Here is a 23,194-nt window from a genome sequence, read left to right on the forward strand (position 1 = left end):
CAATCAAAATTTTACATTCTCGTAATAATTTTAGGAGAAAAATACAAGTTATTTGATAACATTACAATATATTAAATGTAACGTTATTACGAAGTTTATTGACATAAAACTCATAAATATGAATTCTAGGGCCAATAATACGAGCTAATTACTAAGGTCTAAATAAAATAAAACCAATATTAATAAGTTTATTTAATTCAAAAATCACAAACGTTTCGACTTTACTTAGTCTTCCTCAGTATGAAAAATAACAAAATCAACATATTAAAATGATCTGTATTCCTTTAACAATATTATTCATATGTCGCAGAAAAGTAAGTATAAATTTAGTCAAAATGTAAAAAAAGAAAAATCCATCGTTAGAACGCTATAGGATAAAATAAACAACAAAAAGCTCACATACATTCATACAAAACCAAATGCTTCGACAGCCAAAAAATGATTAACCCGGATCGACATTTAGTATCCTATTCAAACCAACTTCATCATTGGAAGGCGAGAAGCTCTTAATTAATCCGGCTACGACAAGTTGTGTTCTTGCATGATGATTATCATACGCGTTTCAATAAGGCTCAATACAGTCTTAAAGGCTTCTTATTATTTTGGAGTTAAGAACATGACTCATCTTGTCGTTTCAAAGCCGGTTTCAAATTAAATTTTTCATTATACTTCTACTGAAAGTTTATTTAAAATCAATTAAAAGATTAAAAAACACAATTAAAAGATTAAAACACAACATTAACAATATAAATGTATTATATAATACGGGGCTGATTTGAGTGAAAAAAAAACAATCTAAATGTGTACGAAAAAAATAGATTAGAATAGATATAAAAAATTAAATCTTATTGGTAATTTAAATTATGAATTCGTCATTAAAATTTAATCTCATTACATAGTGCATTATTAATTTGTCAGCAATATTAAAGTTGAAAATGATTAGCACTCATACATTATTATAGAATGATTAGATATATTTGCGAATTAGCGAAGTAGGAATTTAAGATTTTGTTCTTTTCTCTTAACTAAAGTATTTGTTTCTGTTTACAGTGGCAGCTCTGATATATTGGCGCGATCCTAAAAAATCAGGGATTGTATTCGGCACGATACTAGGTGTGCTCCTATCGTTGGCCTATTTCAGTCTGATCAGTGTGCTCGCTTATCTGTCGCTTCTCGTCCTTACTGGAACCATTCTTTTCCGTATTTACAAAACCGTTCTTCAGGCAGTCCAGAAGACTTCGGATGGCCATCCATTTAAGTAAGCATAAACAATTTTGCGAATTGCTTTATTAATCTATTTTTCTATTGCAGACTCGAGTGGAAAAAATATCGACGCGTGAGTGATCGGTGGGCTCAAATCAAATCCCAGCTCATCTGGATTATTATTATTCTTGCTATCATATTATTAGGATTGAATTTGACGTTTCTCTATCATGTTTGATATTATAATATCCCTAACGACAAAAGATATATATATATATATATATATATATATATATATATTTATAAAAAATATATATATATATATTTTTTTTGTTGAAAGAGAACTTGATAAATCTTTGATAATGATATAATGCAAGTAATTTTTTAAAAACAATTAGCATAATTGATTAATATAATGAAATATTGCCATATATTGATCTTAATTTAGAAAAATTTTGGATATTATAAGAGAAATACGAGTTACTTGTTTAGTAATTTATAGTTAATAAAGTAAATATAGATAAAATAATGTTTTAGTTTTTTTATGATAATCGAAATTTTGCTTTTAATAAAACTATCATTTGGATTATAGGGATATCCTTGATCTAGACTTGACATTACCAGCTGAAAAAGTGCATGAAGTCGCAGATGTCGCAGTCGCACATGCTAATGCTGCCTTTAGCGAATTGCGCAGACTGTTCCTTGTTGAAGACTTTGTCGATTCTCTCAAGTTTGGCGTTTTGCTATGGTGTCTCACCTACGTTGGTTCTTGGTTCAACGGCATGACTCTCATCATTATCGGTATTTTTGGGTTACATTTTTTTACGTATTCCCTCGAACGTGGAATGGAATGATCGATTCAACGAATTCATTTACTTCATTTCAGGCGTGGTCGCTCTGTTCACGCTGCCTAAGGTTTACGAAACGAATCAAGAACAAATCGATCAAAATCTGGCTTTGGTTCAGGCGAAGATCAACGAAATCACCGCTAAGTAAGTTAAAGTTCCTTTGATTTTGAGAGAAATTTTATGAGAAATAAAATAGTAATGCAATGAGTTTTTTTCTTATTTCTTACTTATACATAGAAATTGCAAGCATATGTCACGTTGATAAGTTTTTAATAAGTTTTATAAGACATAAGTTTTTAATTGTCTGAATTTATAATTATCAAAATATATATATATATATATATATATATATATATATATATATGTGATATTATATATGATTTTCTAATTCTATGTTAAAGAGGAATTTGTACGTTTTATAATCTATATTTTTATAACATAGAGATTATATCCAGATTGTATGTCAGACCGGTATTTCGTTGATTTCAGATTGTGCGATAATAAAATTAATAACGAAAAAATTAATAATGAAATTAATTTCTACATGTTATTCAATGAGAATGTAACAATTATAAGGATTTTTTTCGAATATTGCATAGCAAATTGAATTCGTTAAATATTGGTACATAAACGCAAAAGTGTTAAAGAATGTGTTATGCAAAATATTATTTTTATCCAACAAAACCATTGAATTACGAAAAAGAAGAAAATAAATGAATTTTTTACATATTTTTATAGTAATGTTTTTACTGAAAAATTTATTATTCTGTTTTAGAGTAAAGGCGGCTATCCCTCTCGGTAAGAAAGCCGAGCCAACGAAGGAAGAATAAGGAAGAGTTGTACGTGAAGATCGTCCAGCAGATAGCTGGGACACAGATAGAAAGGATTAAATTAGAAACGAACGAGAGAAACGTTAAAAAAGAGTGAGAGAAGTTTGAGAGCGCGTGCGAGCAGGACAATTTATAATCGAGAAAAGTCTCACACAACATGTAATGGGCCCAGTAGTCGCGCTGGTGAGGGGATAATTAATAATTAATATGTGCGACAATTATCGTCGCGAGCTTCGCCGTCGTATAATTTCGGAGGAAATAAATATAATTATACTTTTCCAAGGCACAACACGATCGGCAAAGCCAAGTGGTCGCGCGCGCGCACTGACATTCTGATCACGAAAATAATCCTCATCGAGGAATTAAACACCGCGACAGAAAGAGTGAATGTGTGTATGTGTATGCATGTCTGTGTGTGAGAATGAGACAGAGAAAGAGTGTGTGTATGGGTGTGTGTGTGTGTGTGAGAGAGAGAGAGAGAGACATAAGCAACACTTAGTGATTAATTAATCGTTCATTCTTGCGATAAAAAATAATGGCATATTTTTAGCTAGTTGTAACAGTGCAATGTACGTAGGGCTGTTTTGGATCAGCTCTTTTCCTCTCCCTTCCCTCCCTTTTTCGTCGTATTCTTCGTCAAATATGTTTTAACAAATTATCATAAACTTCGTGTTTTTATCTATTTAATGATATCCTTTGTTTCTCTTGGCAAAAATGAGAAGAATATAAGACCGAGCGAAAGGGCGAATGCGTTTATGAATGCGAAGAGAGACTGAGAGTAGTAAGGCTCCATGTGATTTATCATCCCGTCTTTGGAGCATCGTATTTGATTAGCTTGGATCATTGTTCACGAACCGGATGTCACTGAAGTAATCATTCGAACCGTGACCCGACGAAATATATAGTGAGAAACCAAGGGTGTCGGAAAATCGTGATAATTTAAAGAGATACTTCAACGGACAGAGGAGGAGCGGATGGTGGATTGAATGGGATATGTTCGATGTATAAACGAGAAATCGTTTATCCGTTGACGATACATCTTAAACTAATTGTCCGATTTGCAGCGATCTCCCCATCTTCTCGATGTTTTAAGTTGTTGTTGCGTTTGTGAGAGAATCGAACAGGGGTTAAATGACGAGTTAAATTATGCAAAAAACGTATATATTGTATCTGTCTCTCAATGACGTTGACGTTTGCATAATATTATTGCTACTGCATCATTAATTGTAATTACACCGTTATGTACACACGTGCGTGCATATGTATAACGCATCGTGCGCTTCTACTCGCGTGCGTATACGTACGTATGTGTACAAACACGCGTGTATATATATGTGAAAGGGAAGGACAGTCATCATCAAATAAAATGATCCTAAATGAATAACGGAACACATTGTACGGTGAACGATGAAGATGCAACTTTATATTATATCATAATATCTATCTATAGTTATCGAGAAAACATGTGTTTTTATCGGGACCGATGGCAAAATGTTAAGAATGTGAATTGTAATACGCGTATTGCTTCTTGTCGTTTTCATTATTGCATCTGCATCTGCACGATTAATTTATAAATAAATGATATTAAATAAGATAAAAAAAACTACGCTATTTTTTTCTCGTTTCACAGTTATTTCACATTTCACGCATCTCCTTGAGATATTTCTCTTCCAGCGAATCTTTTTGATAATCTATTTTTAGAATATCTTATATGTGCTTGATGATATTATTTTATGCAGTGTGATAAGTTTTCTACAAATATACAAAGGAAAGAGAAGAGAAATTTTATAATTGTTTGAAAAGAATTGATCATTGAGATCTCTTTCAACTTATGTTTAGAAATTACTCTTCTCTTGAAATTTTTTATAAGCTAAAAGTTGATTGTTGTATTAGTAAAAATTTGTTATGATTGATCAACATTACCTGTGCAACTTGAATTCTATAAAACATTAGATAATTTAGAAAATATAATTTATTTATAAGTATAAGAGTAAATTGCAAGATTTAACTGATGTTAGTAGAGCTGTAATAAAAACTTGAAGATTTAAACAGCTACTAGAACATAAAATGTAAGAAATATGCAATGTATAAAGAAGAAACATTAGAAATCGAACTAAATTCATTATATTTTATGAATCTTGATCAATACATATTATTTTATCAAAATCAAGTCATACTTATTACTAAAATGTTACGGGTGCATTTTATTAATTAATATAAAATCATATATATGATTAAAAAATGATGTCGATATTATTTAGAATATTGGAATCTTTGGAATTTTTAAAGGAAGCGTGCACTTCAACTAGCTACTTCTCTGAGCGCTACAACTGCTTCGGAATGTTTACAGCGGCCCACTTAATGTTTCGGAGCAACGCACGACATCGTCATATCATCGTAGACTTTTGGCTTCAGTCTCAATTCTTTAAGCTGGATGGAACAGCTGATTCGAGATTTTAAAAACGCCGTATGTCATCTACCTGTCTAATATTCAAGTCGGAATCTGCTAAAGTAAAGTCGTTTTTAACTTTTGTCAGCGCAAATACATATGTGCACGCATCGTACGCATGCGTCACCTTGAGACAAGGTGACCACTGCCTTCTCAACTGGCAGCGCGTATCATTCGCCTTCAGGGGGCCGTAGACGCGTCGTCAGTCGAGTGCGCGTTATCACCGCAACTTGTTGTCTCGGGGATAAAGTCAAGCTGCTGCTCGTTAAATAAGTCATCATGTCATTGCCCAACAGCGATCACGAGAAGAGGAAGCAGATTTCGGTACGCGGTATCGTCGACGTCGAGAACGTCGGCAATTTTAAGAAGACCTTCAACAGGCACCTTCACTATACCCTGGTGAAGGACCGTAACGTCGCCACGACCCGCGATTACTTCTTCGCTCTAGCCCATAGTGTCAAGGACAATCTCGTTTCGCGATGGATTCGTACGCAGCAACACTATTACGAGAAGGATCCCAAGGTAATTGTTCATGTCTCATTAAATGGAAACCGGTACGAGATTCCGATGAATTCGAATTTCACCGACTAGTCACATCACAGAATTCTATATTTATCATTCCCATGTTCCCATACACGATGACTATCACACACGTACAAAAAATTTGATCTTTCATATTTATGAATATACTGAAAATTCAGCCTAAAAATTTGTATTGTTTCCTATTTTTGCTCAATAATAAACAATATCTGGAAATGTCTAAAAGAGAATTATACATGTTCGATAGTTTTTATTTATTATAATATCAATTAACAAACTTAAAAAAGAAAATATACTATCTAATTCAGTATTTTTTCGAAGTAAAATTTATTTAAAATTAAAAATTCTGTAGGCTCAAGAAAAAAATAAATTTGCTTTAATAAACTTATTATCCGACATCATTATCTAATGTATTTCACACATCTCGAAAACATTTCGCAATATATGCAAACAGGAAATTGTTAAATCGATTATAGTTCATTAAGACAACGAATATAGCTAAAAATTACATAGGCTAATGTGATTATGTGATTTATCAATAATAGCATTACGTGATCTTCGTCCTTGCTTCTGGGTATCTCGAAAATTTTTATAAGAATTTTGATAAAGACAATTTTAATGTTTTATACATTAATGAGAGAGATTCTTTATTATATGAGATAATAAAACTGCTTTTATCTGAATTCTTATAAAAATTTTTGAGATATGTATATGTAATATATAAGTAATTATATCGAAAAGATTATGCGTAAGATTATTACGTATATATGATCCTCTTTGAAGAAAGGGAAGTTTATACAATGCTTGAATGATTAACTACTCATCCATATATACGCATAATATATATATATATATATATATATATATATATATATATATATACACACACACACATATATACACATACATACACACGCGCGTGTGTGTGTATACATGACTTAATTTTTTATTTATTATTTATAATTATTTAATGTATATCTATTATGCATATGTACATATGGATTGAATTGCAGAGATTTTTTATAAATTTGATGTCTTTATAAAAAAGGAATACTAAATTTTTTATAAAACACCAATCCTTATAAAAATTTGACATTTTATAAAAAGATTAATTTTAGAAAAGGTCTATAATATATATATTATACATGTGTGTTACGCGTACGCATGTATATATATACATACACATATTGAAATATATGAATGTGCGGTACGCAATCTAAGACACAATGTAAAAGCGTTTATGATAGGAATTTATTTTCGTCTAATTAAAAATGAAACAAGTTCATATATATATAAATATATAGACATATATATATATATATATATATATATAGACATATATATATATATATATATATATATATATATGTGTGTGTACATTTAATTTTAAATTAATACAATATCTGTCAGGATTATATTTTAAATCGTAATATAAAAGTTATAATGTATATAAAAATTATAAATATATTTAATATAAGTATGATATCAAATACATAAATAAAAAAATAATGTATGTCGATATCATCTAGAATTAGAATCTATTACAAGTACAGCGAAACATTGACTTGAAATATAATATATTCGATATATTATATTTTTCTTTATCATTTTTATTAAGTATGGAAACAAGATGTGATTCATTCTACGTATTCGAAGTTTCTATTTAAATTATCTTTTGAAGCACTCATTAAAGGTTTAAATATGCAGATATTATTTTGATACTATCTAAAATATATTTACGAATTTCTGTTTCTACATCTAATAAATATTTTTTATACTTCTTTTCAAGAAAGGTTCTATAATTCGCAATTTTAATAATTTCTTAACAAATTTAATTAATTTAAAATATTTTCTAATAAATTAGAAAATTTGATTTTTCTTTAAAAAATTCTCAACATATCTATATAATTATGAGATAATCAATAAAGAAAGGCTATTCATGAAATAAGACAAACAAGTAAATAATTAAAATATACTTTTTTAATTAATTTTCCTCAACATTTCTGCGATGAAACAATCAACTTTTAATTTCTCGAAAAATTCTATTCGTTAAAATATAGTCACACAAGTTGCGTGGGATATTTTTTTATATGTAATATTTTTATAATATTATTTTTGTTTATTTAAAAAATCTGTCTAATTGAATTTCTCATTTGTATTTGCTTCGTATGAGATCTAGAAACGCAGTTTTGCAAGTAAAACATTATACATTCTATTTGCGAGTAAAACATTATACATTCTATTTTGAAAGACATTTTCTCCAAATATAGGAGCGCAATATAGTTACATCATTTTAACTTGATGTTTATGCGCAAAAAGTTGTTGATTCTAAAGTAGAGGAGTTTGATTCAATAGTAAAAAATTAAACCAGTAGCAAAATTACAAGTCATTATGATAATTTATAGCGAATGTTTTTGTGCTAATCATTATACTTTAAAGTAGTAAAATTAGATTTTTGCAATTAAGTTCGTCAATAAGTCACAGAAATAAATCATTAAATTTATTTTCTATAAATTTATTTTCCTGATGAAATAATTTTATATAATATAATTATTATTTAAAAGCAAGAGAGGGAAATTTAAAAAAATGTTTTAAGATTCATTTAAATAAACTTACATTTACAATAAAATAATTACACGAGAATATTCTGTATGAGACTTAAAATAAGTACAGATAATCTCTCATAATCTTGTATAATCGAATAAACGAATATTTGTTTATTTTCTATAACTTCTTTCAAATTTAGATACTATTATAAATGTGAGAATCTGTGCCAATTTAATATATATCTTTAATTCTTCTCATTGGAACTACCATTTGAATTTATTCCCAAAAGTGTGAACTTTCTGGCAGGATTTGCTTTTTTTAAATTGTTAGAAATTTTATCGATAAGTACAAAAGTCATTGAATAAGTGATTCATAGATTTTCTAATCAATTTGTAATTGATTTTTCTTAAAGAAAAATGTTGAAATATCTTAATAAAAAATATAAGAATTTTAAATTGGCCGCTCTAAAATTATAAAATATATAAAATTATAATATATATAAAGGATTTTTTTGATATATTTTTTTAATTTTAAATCAAACATATTTTTTCAATTTATATTGCAATAATCATGAATAAGACAAATTCGTCAGTCTATAATATATAATCTAAAATCTAATTACATAAAATTACAAACTGAAAAGAAAAAAATAATATCAATTTTTAAATGTAATTTACGTGAAAATGAAATATTACGTAAGAAATTTATATTTTACTTATACTAATAATAGATTATTTTCTGTATAAAAATCTATTCAGCTTCTTTCAGAAAATCATTCGGTTTTCACACAAAATTATATTCACTATATCTACGAATTATAATAAATATCAGATTCATTTTCTCTCTCTCTCTCTCTCTCTCTTTCTTTCTTTCTTTCTCTTTCTTCCTCCCTTTTCGCTTTACTTTAAAACGGAAATGATCTGACAATATATTTTTATTTGCATATCGTTATTGTATAATAAAATAAGTTATGTTAATTTTAATGTTGTAACATGTAATATTATATTATTATAATATTCATATTGTATCTCGGTTATGTTAAAGAGATTCAAATGATTTTTTTGTCATATTTTTGAATTTATGATGTCACATTCGCACAATATAACGTTGTTAATTAAAATTAAATAGGAGATTCCATTCATAATCTTGTTTCTTTCAGAGGGTGTATTATTTATCCTTGGAATATTATATGGGAAGATCGCTGCAAAATACAATGATTAATTTAGGTATACAAGGAGCATGCGATGAAGCAATGTATCAGGCAAGTTACACTGTATTTTATATAATTGTATGTATTTATTTTAGACTTGTAAGGCGCGAGAAATATGTCCTTTGATTTATAAAAAAACTATCATATATCTAATTAATTATTAAAAGTTTTTTAACATAAAAATATATGTGCAAAATTATATATGTTATTTTTCTGATATATTTATTCTATTTTAAAGCTATGATTGTGTTACTAACTTTATTATTTATTTATTTTTTAATTTTATCTTGCTTAGATTATGAATATTATGTAATGATTACGTAATATGTAATGTTCCATGTATGTGATATACATTTCAATGATGCGATAAGATAATGCAATAATAAATAATTTTTTACGATATACTTTAGTTCAAGAAAAAACTAGAGTTTAAATGATTAATACTGAAAATATTTTTTTCAATTAGTTAATCTATCATTAGTCTATTAACTCTCTCTTTCTCTCTCTCAATTTCTTTCCAATGCATTATATATTATGCTTATTTCGATCGATAGTAGAAAATAGGAAAACTTATATTGATAAAGAAATTACACATAATTCATATTGTTTTTAGTACATATACAAATTTAAAATAACGAAAATAATTTCAATTTTTAATGTTTAATTTTTGGAGATGAGAGAATGTTTTTATGAATGTATTTAAGCTTAATTATTATGAAAAATTAAAAAAATTTAGAATGAAAAAATTATTAATTAAAAATTAAAATTGGCAATTTAAAAATTTGTAATAAATATTATGCAAAGAAAGAAAATAAAATAAATTTTAAATGATTGAAGAATGAACATTTCTCGTAAAATATTAATTTTTTTCTATCTTTACTTAGGAAAAAGTCGATAGCTCATTTCGATTATCAGACACAATTTATATAATTATGATTGTTTTTCATAGATGGGTTTGGATATAGAGGAATTAGAAGAACTCGAGGAAGATGCTGGCCTCGGTAACGGAGGATTAGGTCGTCTAGCAGCTTGCTTTTTGGACAGTATGGCCACATTAGGTTTAGCGGCTTACGGTTACGGAATACGTTACGAATACGGTATATTTGCTCAGAAAATCAAGAATGGCGAGCAAGTAGAAGAGCCGGATGATTGGCTCAGATATGGTAACCCTTGGGAGAAAGCTCGACCAGAATTTATGTTACCAGTGAATTTTTATGGCCATGTGATTGATGTTGCCGAGGGTAAAAAGTGGGTGAATACGCAGGTAATAAAATTGCTTAATATTTTATATATAGGAGAAAGTTGTTTAAAAAAAATAATATTATACTTTCAAAAGATAATACATATCTTAAATTTAAAAAGTAATATATTTTTGTATATGCCACTAAAAAATGAACATTTTCTTTTCTTGTTTTTTCAAAATTTTTATTAATTTTTTAATCTAAAGAGAAATTATAAATCTTTGCAATTGTTATTATTTAGGCCGTAAATCTAAATCGCGCGCGTGCACTTACATACTAGGAAAAATCTGTAAGTTTGTAAAATGAAATTATTTTTTATAGATTTTTTTAATAGATTGTTATATTTATCATAATAAATATAGTGTACTAAAAAATAATTTAACATTAAAAATTATTATTATTATTATTAGACTGTCTTTTAAAAAATTTATATCAGAGAAGGTACCCATATACTTAAATATATTTTACTACCCATGTACTTAAATATATTTTTTAAAATCCTAGCATATGATTCATATCATTCTTATGGTACGCATAACACATATTTTACATGCGCATACATGCTATCCTCTATTATGCATTTCCGACACAACAACATAAGACTACGAAATTATTTTTTCTTAATGAATAACAGTCTAAGAAAAATGTAATTTTTTAAAGACTTTAGACTTAAGAGACAAAATTTTTTTTCTTTTATTTATTCTTCTTTTCGTGCTATTGTGTTTTATAGACATAAGACATAAAGAAATAGACTGCGCATTCCTATACAAAAGACTGTCCTAAACATAGTCCTAAAAAAGAAAAAGTGATAGTGGCCGGATCTTTTCTCTTTCGCATAATTGAAGGATAAGAATTTTCTTTTGTATAAGAAATTCTTTTGTGCAGTCTATTTTTTTTAAGTCTATGTATGTTACTGTAAAAAAACTTACAACTTGAAATTTTACAATTATAGCCGTGTTCCGAATATACCAGCACTGAAAATCTATAGTATACGTGACGTAAACTATATTTTCAGTACTGGCAATAAATTCAGAACACGGCCTATATCATCTAAATCGCACCAGTTTTTAGTAACAATGTATTAGTGTAATTGAGGAAACTGCAATTTCTAATATTTTAATCTTTTTAGCCTACGCGTGCGCATGCTAGTCAACAAATTAATGATAAATAAATGTTTTTTAAAAGTATGCATTATTGCTACAAATAAACAAAATTAATATAATAAATCTTATCTGTTTTATATATATATTTTTTTTTATAGAAATATAAAATCATAATTTTAAAGGATATTTTTTTAAATTTATATATGATATATATAACAATAGTAAATTCAAAGCTAATGAAATATTACGATATTACGTTCTAATTATAATTAAATTATTAGATGAGATTTAAATGTAGATTAATTTATAAGTGTTATCTAGAGCCCTCTCCTCTCTATCCCCCTTTCTCCCTCCCTCCCTCCCTCCCCCCTCTCTCTCTGTATCATTTGAATAGTTTTTTTCTATAGAATATTTTATTTTTATTGATAATAGCACTGTTTTAATTAATGATGTTTATTTTTGCATTACTTAGATTGTTTTTGCTATGCCTTATGACAATCCAATTCCTGGTTACAAAAATAACGTTGTCAATACACTGAGATTATGGTCTGCAAAATCTCCCATAGAATTTAATTTGAAATTCTGTAAGTATTAATAATTTGTGCCATACAACAGTAGTTTTTTGATTACTATTGACTTGTATCTTTTTAGTTAACGACGGTGATTATATACAGGCCGTAATTGATCGTAATTTAGCGGAAAATATATCCAGAGTGCTTTATCCCAATGACAACTTTTTCGAAGGCAAAGAGCTCAGATTAAAGCAGGAATACTTCATGGTAGCTGCTACTCTGCAAGATATTATTCGAAGATATAAATCTAGCAAATTCGGTTCAAGAGAACATCATAGAACCGATTTCGATTCTTTCCCGGATAAAGTAGCGATTCAACTTAACGATACGCATCCTTCTCTAGCTATTCCTGAATTGATGAGGATCCTTGTCGATGTAGAGAAACTTTCCTGGGATAAGGTATTTACAATCTATCATAGAGTAGTGCCATTTGTATATCCAAAATATAAAAAGTATTATTTTAAAAGAAAATATGCACTAGCGAGGATTTAAAATATGTACTAAAAATGCTATTATTTTTTTTTTCATCTATTAAATTTTTTAATAATATTTAGAGAATGTTAAAAAAAATAATCTCTTCAAGATAATAATTTTTTTTTTCAAAAATGCAAATGACATTCTTGACAGGTACATCAATAAATTTGATAGATGTAGATTATTATGTAACTAATAATAAGCTAGTTTTATCATATATAAACGTTCAAAATGAACATTTTTTTGGAATATCTTTCAGGCTTGGGACATTACAACGCGTACATGCGCTTACACAAATCATACGGTCCTTCCTGAAGCATTGGAACGATGGCCCACTAGCATGTTGGAGAGTATACTTCCAAGACACTTGCAAATCATTTATCAGATAAATCATTCACATCTTCAAAATGTCGCAGCCAAATGGCCCGGCAACATGGATCGCATTCGTAGGATGTCTTTAATAGAAGAGGACGGCGAGAAAAGAGTTAATATGGCTCATCTGTCAATCGTTGGTAGTCACGCTATAAATGGAGTCGCCCGTATTCATTCGGAAATTCTCAAAGATAGTGTGTACGTGTTGAGAATTATATTTATATGATTTTATCCAAATTTTAAATCCAGAAAATTCATAACATATCAATATCTCTTTTGCTTTATTAGCTTCCGAGATTTTTATGAATTGACACCGGAGAAGTTTCAAAACAAGACGAACGGCATTACACCGAGGAGATGGTTATTACTTTGCAATCCTAATCTATCTGATATCATTGAAGAAGTGAGTATTCAATTATATAATGTCTTTTTTTAATAATGCTATTTCTACATATCTCTTTTATGTATGACTTTATGGGATATATTTTATAATTTTTAGAAAATTGGTAGCGAATGGTCAGTCCATTTAGAACAGTTAGTGCAATTGAAGAAATGGGCAAAAGATCCAGTATTTCAACGTAACATCGTTAAAGTCAAACAGGAAAACAAACTACGATTATCCCAAATATTAGAGAAAGACTACGGCGTTCGAATTAATTCAGCATCTATTTTTGATATCCAGGTTAGAACATAGACAGCAAGAATATAAGTTATCTGTAATATAAAATGTCCTTTTCATTATAGATTTTTTGGTTAATTTGTTATTGATTATTAATTTGTTATTTTAAATATATAAAAATGTCAAGGCACTTATGTACTTTTACAAATAATTAAAAATTGAAAATTAAAATCTTTTGGCAAAAAAACAGAATTTTAGAAAAAATCACAAATTGTTATAATCTTTAGTTACTTTTTATTGAGTTTTAATAGAATTTAAATTTTGAATTTTTTTATATTATGCAAATACAAAACAAAAATACAAAAGATGTAAGAAAAAATTAATAATCTGATGGTTTTATCAGAAAAAAATATTTTCTCCATTGGCTAAAGAAGCTATAATTGAAAGGATGGTTTTGGAATGCTTTATAATACACGATATGATAATATAATGCATAAAATATCCTAAGATTCATATATAAATTCAACAATTTAGTTTTAAAATGACAGGAAGATTGAATTGAATGATATTTTATTGGCACAGGTAAAGCGTATACACGAGTACAAACGACAACTGTTAAATTGTTTACACGTCATCACTTTGTACAATCGAATAAAAAAGAATCCATCCGCACCTTTTGTCCCAAGAACTGTAATGATAGGAGGCAAAGCTGCGCCAGGTTATCATTTGGCAAAGAAAATCATTCAGCTTATCTGTAGCGTCGGCAATGTTGTCAATAATGATCCGATCGTCGGCGATAAACTTAAATTGATCTTCCTTGAGAATTATCGCGTAACCTTGGCCGAAAAAATTATACCTGCCGCGGATTTGAGCGAACAGATTTCAACCGCTGGCACTGAAGCGTCTGGTACTGGCAACATGAAGTTTATGGTCAGTAGCTTTTGATAATAACATGAGACTAAGCTTATAGTATGTGCGTTCATTTAAAACTTATAACATTTAAAATTTGTCACGAGAGTTAATCTCATTATCAATATCATTTGGTGAATGTAGAATATGTGAATAATATTTTAATTATATTTTATTATCTTACTTATCACACATACTTAATATTTTATTACGATCGTATATATGCATGTTATTTTATTATGAAATTTAGATTATTTATATAACAAGATTATATATTATATTATAATTATAATTATAGTTGAATGGTGCGTTGACCATTGGCACCTTGGACGGAGCAAACGTAGAAATGGCAGAGGAAATGGGCTCGGAGAATATCTTTATTTTCGGTATGACAGTAGAGGAAGTGGAAGCCTTAAAAAGTAAAGGCTACAATGCTTACGATTATTATAACAAACTGCCCGAAGCGAAACAGTGTATCGATCAAATTCAAGGAGGATTCTTCAGCCCGAATAATCCCGATGAATTTCGAGATATCGCAGATGTATTACTCAAATGGGACAGATTCTTAACTTTAGCTGATTATGAGAGCTATATAAAAATGCAAGATTATGTCAGCAAAGTCTATCAGGTATTTGATCATTTAAAAAAAATTAACTTTTCATTGCACATGAATTTCTACTTATAAAAAAATGATCGGCAGCTCACTTGTTTATCGTGAAATTGTTTATTGATTGTTCCAGGACGAAAGCAAATGGGTCGAAATGGCTATTCATAACATTGCGTCATCTGGAAAATTCTCGTCTGATCGTACAATTGCGGAATACGCGCGTGAGATTTGGGATGTCGAACCGAACTGGCAGAAACTTCCGGATCCGCACGAGCCCCGTGACATTTAAACGCGTTGCCATGACTAAAATAGTTACATAGTTTTTCTTTTTACATAAGATGTTCCAATACTTGTCTGTTTCCTTTCGCGATTAATATGTCCTCCTGTCACAAACATAATGACAACGAACTCTAACTGCTGATAACTGGCACCGTCCAGAACTTCGTTATAATCGCACAAAACAATAGAAATGATCGCGTGTGAGGTAGGTTACACATCGTGATATATTATCTCGCAATATTCTGTGAATATTTATATACAAAAACGAGAGGATTTTTTAACTTAATGAATATTCGCGGTTGCTTAAATGTTTCGCATATACTTCGCGAGGTATCATTAACTCTTTTACATTTAATTTTGATGACGAATGAAAAAACTAATTGAAACGTGCTATCATTATATGACACGCTACTTTGCTCTAACAAAATATATTTTTTTTCATCTATAGAATTAAAGAGACAAATTTTATTATATTTATATAAATAAATATATATTACATATGACCTTATTTTAACTTATTAAACATAAAAATATATACATTTTTTATGTATAATAAGTTAAACTAAGATCATGTGTAATATATAAAATACAATATATTCAATATATATACAATATATATTACATATATAGTAAGTTAATAAGTCGGTGTTCAAATTCTTATAAATCGGCAGTTAAACAATAAATTAACAGTAGAATAAATAATCGTGATATGACATGCTGTTTGAACAGAGCATCATTGAGAAAGAAGATAAGAATTTATTGTTTTAAAGATACTTAAAAGTCATAAGACGTCATTAGGAGGCTCATTAAGAGGCCTTGAAGATGTCTTTTAAATTTATCTGTTATTTAAGAAGAAGATGAAAGAGAGAGATAGTAATAGAAAACAAAAATTATTTTACTCTTTATTGCTATCTCTTGTTCAATAGCCACTGAATAATCAATCGATGTGTTATATTACGATTTCCATTCCTAGGCATTTCCTAGGCGTTTTCTATGCATAATTGAAAAATTTATCTAATTGATAAAAATTTTGGCAAATTTTACATATTTTTATGTACGTGATAAATGTGCAAAGTGATAAAAATTTTCAGTAGCGAAAAAATTAAAGAATTACGTGATACCAACAAGTTTTTAGCAATGTGTCTTCCGCGCGAGTATCCATTTTGAATTTTCTAGTCTAATTGTGTTCGATATATTTCTGGCCGTGCGTTATTCATATTAAAATAATCAATATAAATATATTTTTAAAATAATAATAAATTTTCTTAATCTCGTTGAGTAAAATATATTTGACGATAACAGAAAAAAATTATATATGAATCATATCATTATCTTATCTTATCATTAATGCCAATGCCAGATAAACTCACTTACTATTTTCGTGCTAATTAAATCGTGGTACAGTGCTTGTCTATTAGATGTTACAAGCATTTACATGATATTTAAATAATATAAAATATTGTATAAATTATAAAAAAGGACATTGTAATTTGTTGAAATAAAATTTATGGCAAGTATTTTTTTGAAAATATTTTGTAGGAAAACAAAGTTTTCTTAATTTTTGATAAGTTCATAAAATTTAGATTCTTTTTTTATTATTAAATTCAGTTAATAAATTAATATTAATTTGATATCACACACAACAGATCCATATTTATATCAAATTAATATGCAAATTTAGAAATATGTGGAAAACGATCCATTTCCGAGAGACGTAAACATAATTTCTTATTTCTTGACATAGCAATAAATTTAATTGATATTAATTTATATTGCACTGTTTTTGATATAAAAATTAGTTTATATATTCGAAAAAAAAAAGAAAAAAGTCAAGCGAGGAAATGATCGATTGAAGACTGTATATTCGTTACAAGTCATTTTCTAGTGTGGGCTCGCGCAATCGCAAGTGCATTTGTCGTATATGTATATGTACATGTTAAAGCGGAGGTGGAAGCGGACGAGAATAGACGGGACAAACACAGACAGCCGCGCGAGCGAAGGCGGCTGAGAGAGCGAAAGCCACGTTCTATTCGCATGAGTGTACAATGCGTTGGCACGTTCTGCATTCGAGAGAAGTATAGTATTCGTCGTCTGTAGTTCCATCGAGTAGACTTTTGTGTGTCCAGGACAGCATGTCATCTCTGTCCGATAACATCCATGTCCTGGCCAGGCAAGAGGCGTTCAAGGATTTCTCTTATTTCGATGAGGAGACCGTGCCCGCGGTGAGTACGCACCAGAGACACCCAGGTCTTTACTTAGTCTCCATCGAGGCCATCGCGAGTCTGCGTGTTTTCCTCCTTAGCACGTGTTTGACACCAAATGTTTATCGGTATACCTGTACCTGTATACCTGTTCATCGATGAAGCTCGGTTTGTGTATTCGCGCGTTTTGTTCTCCAGGTATGCATATCAAATGATTGTCACAGGTAAAGTTTTATTGCGTATTTCTTGTAGACCTAACTTCATTAATGATAAATAATTTTTTTATAACATATGTGTTTATCCACGAAGATACTTTTTATAATATTAATATTATTCTAATATTTTTATATAATATTAACGTTATATTAAAATTTTAGAAAAATAAGATTTCGGAGATAAATTTAAAAATTCTATTATAGGAAGAAAGTGTGTGAGAAATTAGGTAATAAAAGCCTGCTATATTATGAATAGTAGGTTTTTTAACATATGGAGCATATGGACATAATAATTTATTGTAATAATATTCTTGAGAGAGAGTTATTATTCGTGAGAGTTATGTAAGATGATGTGAAAAAGAGAATTATTACTATTGCGATTACTGCATATGTGGTTAAATTATTGAATACTATAGCATGTAAATCTGATAAAATAAATACTGAAGAATCTTGCTAGACTTATTATGAAATATATATTTATGAAAAAGCATTTTTAATTTGCTACTAAAGCGAAATAATTTATGCATTATGCAAACGCACATATTGCAATGAATTATTGTTTCGGTAATGGAATAAAAATCTAACACATCGAAATAATTTGCAGATTCTGCAAATAAAATTTTTATGCAAAGACCATTGCTCTTTAGACAATAATTATTTAAATTGATTATAATATGTACTTTATATATAAGCTTTCCAAAGATAGATAGAAAACAAAATCATATGAATGACAGATAGAAAACGCAACAGTGTGAGTGACAGATAGGCGATTGCTTAAGCATATGATCGGCTAAACTTTTAAATCTTATCAGTAATGTACTAATTTTTAATTGAAATTATTAATCTAATTTATTAATTTAATTGAAATGATTAATTGAAATTCATCATTATGTGAACGAGTATTTTAGTATTTTCTTAACTTTAGTACTTTTTTATGTTTCTCATGCATTCTTTTACTATAGTCTTGAGATGCAGATTTTCGAAAGCATCTTAAATAAAAGAAATTATTAATATATTTATATATAGAAACCTTCTCCTTCCCTTAATGATTATCGAATTACAAAATTTTACCCCTCGATTAATTCTAAAGATCACATAAAAAATTTTATAAAATATTATTTTTCAGTTTTTTGCAATGGAACAATACTCGTTTTATTACTATGACAATATGATAGGGCTGATTAAATATCATCTAGATAGACACGTCATTTCAATGATATGAATCATTTTTTTTTTGCGATAGTTGCGCTAAAAGTTTGAACAATCTAAACTTTTTATTATAAATCTTCAAGGATCAATTAGTATTTTTACTGTCAAATTTTATTGTTTTTTAAAAATAGTGTTTTATTTTTTTCATATTATAAAAATGGTTTATTTTTTAATTTTATTATTTTTTCTACGTAATAGATTTTCTATGTAAATATGTATATTTTCTTATAATTTTTTAAATTTGCATTTTAAATTAATGTGTTGAAATGAAATAATTAATAAAATAGAATAAAAATATGCAGACATCGTTATATACATAATTAAATAAAATATTTGTAGTTTCTTACTTATATAAATGTTAGATTATAAAATGTTTCATGATCATTAATGATTTGTATATTTAAATGATGTATTTTATATATGATATATTTTAATGTTAATATATAAACTATGTGAAAGAAAGAATTGACACGTCATCGGGTAATTATAACAGATGATATAATCGAGATATTAGTATTCTTATCTTCTATTATCGCGTGCTTATACTCGTGTAGAGAAGCATAATATTTATTGTAGGTAGAGGCTGCGTACATAGTGATAAGTTGCTGTAGTCGATCGCAGTGATGTTGAAAGTTTCAGATATTGTCGTACAGAAAGTTAACAATGATTCGTATACAAACACTGACGAGTATTTATGTACGAAAATCATTGTTACAATTTAATTGATTTGATGTGCATCATATTATATGTGTTTCAGAATGTCGGCAAATTAATTCCACTGCAATTTTTAAAACCGACATCCGCCATCATTCTCACCGGATACATTCCTGAAAACGCATCGAGGTACTCATTTCGAATTATTATATTTCATATGTATGATTATTATTCTTGATATTCTTGAGATTTATGGAATCTTACTTTCAATACATTATTTTCTATCGAATATTATATTTAATTATATCTAATTGAATTCTTTTAATTTGTAGTCAATTTAATATCGAAATATAATTTTCATTATATGAATAATCGAGAACAACTAAACTTTTCTGCGAGTTAAAGATATAAAAATGTCAAATAAAGATATCAAATAGATTACAAAATTACATTTTTTTAGCTATTTTTTTAAATATAATTTACTTTAATTCAATAGAATTTTTATATAAAACTTAATTGTAAAGATATATATAATATTAGAAAAGATGCAATAAATAATGATTACTTCTGATATTTTCATTGTATAAAGAATATTTTTATCTAATTTGTATGTCTCTGAAATAATCTTTGTTATTATTAAAATATAATTGAAATATAATTGAAATATGTAAGAAAGAAATTATTATACAGAAAGTTGAAATTGTTATGTATATAAAATAAATATATTATACTCTTCTCAATTTCTTTAATTTATTTTTTATCATTTATAAATACTAGTAAAATTCATAATGTTGTCAACTATTTAAAAAAATATAAATAATCTTCAAATTTCATAAAAGAAAACAGCTTTGATAAAAAGGTTTTAATAGTTATATTTACTTCTTTGAATTAAAAATAATAATTTCTTTTATTTTAATAATTTCTTTCTTATATAAATGATATTATCAAGTTAAATTATATGTACATCTTATATTGTTTATTTCATGGAAGCTTTTAAAGAGTTACTACTAGTCCTTTTTTGCCAGTTATTAATGAGCGTTTTAATTTATAATATTATTTATTATAAAAAGAGTTTAGAGAGTAGTCAAATCTATCTATATATAGTGCTTTGAGATTATTAAATCGATTTTTTAAAGAAAGATTTTAAAATTGTTACATCGAGAGATTTCTTTCTCATTCATAACACACTTTTACTTTAGGTTTTCGGTGAATTTAACATGCAAGACATCTGGAAACATCGCTTTGCATTTTAATCCACGACTAGACAGAGGTTATATTGTCAGGAACACGAGATTACGCGGATCCTGGGAAAATGAAGAGACTTGTTCACCCGCTGGTTCAAGCGGATGCATTTTCCGTCGGAACAGCTACATGCATCTTATGATTTTTTGTACGAATGATGCGTTTCAGGTGATATACATAAAATATTTTAAAATGAGCGGATATCCTCTTAATTCACGCGATAACATCCTCCTAAATTTTTTTTAGAAGATTATATATTGCAACTATAAGTAAATTTTTTATATTTTAATTGTCATTTCTTGCAGATTGCGATAAATGGAGAACACTTCTGTTCCTTTTACTATAGATTGCCTCTCGCAGATATAACAGCTCTTGAAGTCAACGGCACTATCGAGGATATTAGAACTCGTCAACTTAATTTATTTGTATATCCAGATCCTAATATTTGTCGGCCATCCCGAACATTGATTCTGACAACCGAAGAACCGCTCGTAGATTTTCTAGTAAGATTAATCATTTTTTGAAAAATAAAATCGAAAGATTAATTCATAGAATGTAATTAAATGAAAAACAAAATACTAATAATTTGCTTTTATTTCTAATAGACATTTATTTATTTACATTAATAATTTGCAGCATTCTTGCAAAGATGGAAGATTTTGTATTGTAGGCACTTTAAATAATATAAAAAAATATAATAATATAAAAAAATATTTTAATTTTAATTTTTGAGACTTTTATCTAAAATTTTTTAGTAAAAATTAGATACATCTGTGTCGTAAATAATCCCACATAAATTTATGCATGCTTCTGATCACAATTATTCTATATCGGATAATTATTGGAAAAATGTTTTTTTAAATTTTGAACTTTTCCTAGAGATAGAAACTTCTTTTTCATACAAGATAATATTCTTTGAAGATAATATTACTCCATATTTATTTACTTTATAATACGAACAAAACTTGATATCTCTTTTTATAGGACGTTCCCATCACTGTGGGTATCGGTAGTGAATTTCGTGTCGGTGCTAGTTTACTCATCGCTGGAAGATTGAAGTTACTTCCACACTCGTGAGCGTTTGAGATTGTAATCTACGGCGTTTACAATATTCTTCTACGTTTGCCTTTGCAAACGAGATGTATCACGATCTTTTGCAGATTTTACGTGAATCTGCAGAGGGGCAAAACCATTTATCCTCATCCCCTTATACCACTGCATTTAAACCCACGCTTTTTATATGGCAATAGCGCGCCATATGTGGTCATGAATTGCTGGAACAATGGCACGTGGGATCACGAAGAACGACATCAAGGTCATTTATCTTGGATGCCCGGCCGAGATTTCTTGCTCACGTAAGATATCCGCGATTTCGCGAATTTTCAAAAGAATTCATCATGCAGAAATATTGTTTATCGTTGTTGATTTCCGTTGTAACAGATTCGTGTTTGCTTTAATAGCATTCGATGCGAGTACGAAGGATACACAATATGGCTGGATAATAAGATGATCGGTGAATTTAAGCATAGATTGCAATCATCAATTGTGGATACTCTACGAATATCTGGCGATGTCGTACTTTATCAACTCAGTATGAATTGATTGAACCTCATCAGACTATAATACGTATATGCAGTATGTATATGCAGTAATTGAAGAATGATTGTATATTAGAGCGCGGAGGTTCATGAGATTTCATGTTTCAGCCTTTTCAATGATCGCGACATATGTGATGCCGATGTATTTTCGATATAATGCTAAGGTTTTCACACACTTTTCTTGGTATCATATTTATATATATATTTACATTTATATATATTACGAGAGCTATTTATTTACGAGAATAAATCAATTTCAAACAAACAATTTA

At 28.3% G+C, this 23,194-nt stretch overlaps 3 protein-coding genes across 9 annotated transcripts in view; all 3 read left to right on the forward strand.

Annotated features, from left to right (window-relative positions):
- Positions 1-4,262, forward strand: part of LOC105258612 (reticulon-1-A) — a 29,026-nt gene extending 24,764 nt beyond the window's left edge. For all 4 annotated transcript variants that reach the window (XM_011269966.3, XM_020029794.2, XM_020029796.2 and 1 more), the window contains 4 exons: positions 1,051-1,258; positions 1,796-2,004; positions 2,090-2,195; positions 2,827-4,262. In XM_011269966.3, coding sequence (XP_011268268.1) covers positions 1,051-1,258; positions 1,796-2,004; positions 2,090-2,195; positions 2,827-2,881 — 578 coding nt within the window. In that variant the 3' untranslated portion in view covers positions 2,882-4,262. The remainder of the gene's footprint in view (positions 1-1,050; positions 1,259-1,795; positions 2,005-2,089; positions 2,196-2,826) is intronic.
- A 1,193-nt stretch (positions 4,263-5,455) lies between these two features.
- LOC105258615 (glycogen phosphorylase) lies at positions 5,456-16,269 on the forward strand. Its single transcript, XM_011269971.3, has 11 exons — positions 5,456-5,852; positions 9,577-9,678; positions 10,577-10,891; positions 12,444-12,555; positions 12,623-12,942; positions 13,277-13,587; positions 13,678-13,792; positions 13,889-14,071; positions 14,591-14,938; positions 15,216-15,545; positions 15,658-16,269. Exons 1-11 carry the CDS (start codon positions 5,610-5,612, stop codon positions 15,811-15,813), a joined length of 2,535 nt encoding a protein of 844 aa, XP_011268273.1. The 5' UTR covers positions 5,456-5,609; the 3' UTR covers positions 15,814-16,269.
- A 1,348-nt stretch (positions 16,270-17,617) lies between these two features.
- LOC105258617 (galectin-8) lies at positions 17,618-23,187 on the forward strand. 4 transcript variants are annotated; one of them, XR_003122483.1, is made up of 8 exons: positions 17,619-18,025; positions 20,186-20,271; positions 21,282-21,492; positions 21,630-21,827; positions 22,309-22,397; positions 22,485-22,679; positions 22,765-22,959; positions 23,031-23,187. XR_003122483.1 is itself a non-coding variant. In XM_011269973.3 (8 exons), the coding sequence occupies exons 1-7, from the start codon at positions 17,936-17,938 to the stop codon at positions 22,924-22,926; spliced, it is 1,011 nt and encodes a 336-aa protein (XP_011268275.1). In that variant the 5' UTR covers positions 17,623-17,935; the 3' UTR covers positions 22,927-22,959; positions 23,031-23,187. The 4 variants fall into 4 exon arrangements, 3 of the variants coding, with proteins under 3 accessions (XP_011268277.1, XP_011268275.1, XP_011268276.1); XM_011269973.3 differs by having other exon boundaries at positions 17,623-18,025; positions 22,785-22,959; XM_011269974.3 differs by lacking the exon at positions 17,619-18,025 and adding an exon at positions 19,865-20,124 and having other exon boundaries at positions 22,785-22,959.
- The last annotated feature ends 7 nt before the right edge of the window (positions 23,188-23,194 follow it).

This window comes from Camponotus floridanus, unplaced genomic scaffold (genome assembly GCF_003227725.1).
Source record: "Camponotus floridanus strain SB8 unplaced genomic scaffold, Cflo_v7.5 scaffold15, whole genome shotgun sequence".
Classification (NCBI taxonomy): Eukaryota; Metazoa; Arthropoda; class Insecta; order Hymenoptera; family Formicidae; genus Camponotus; species Camponotus floridanus.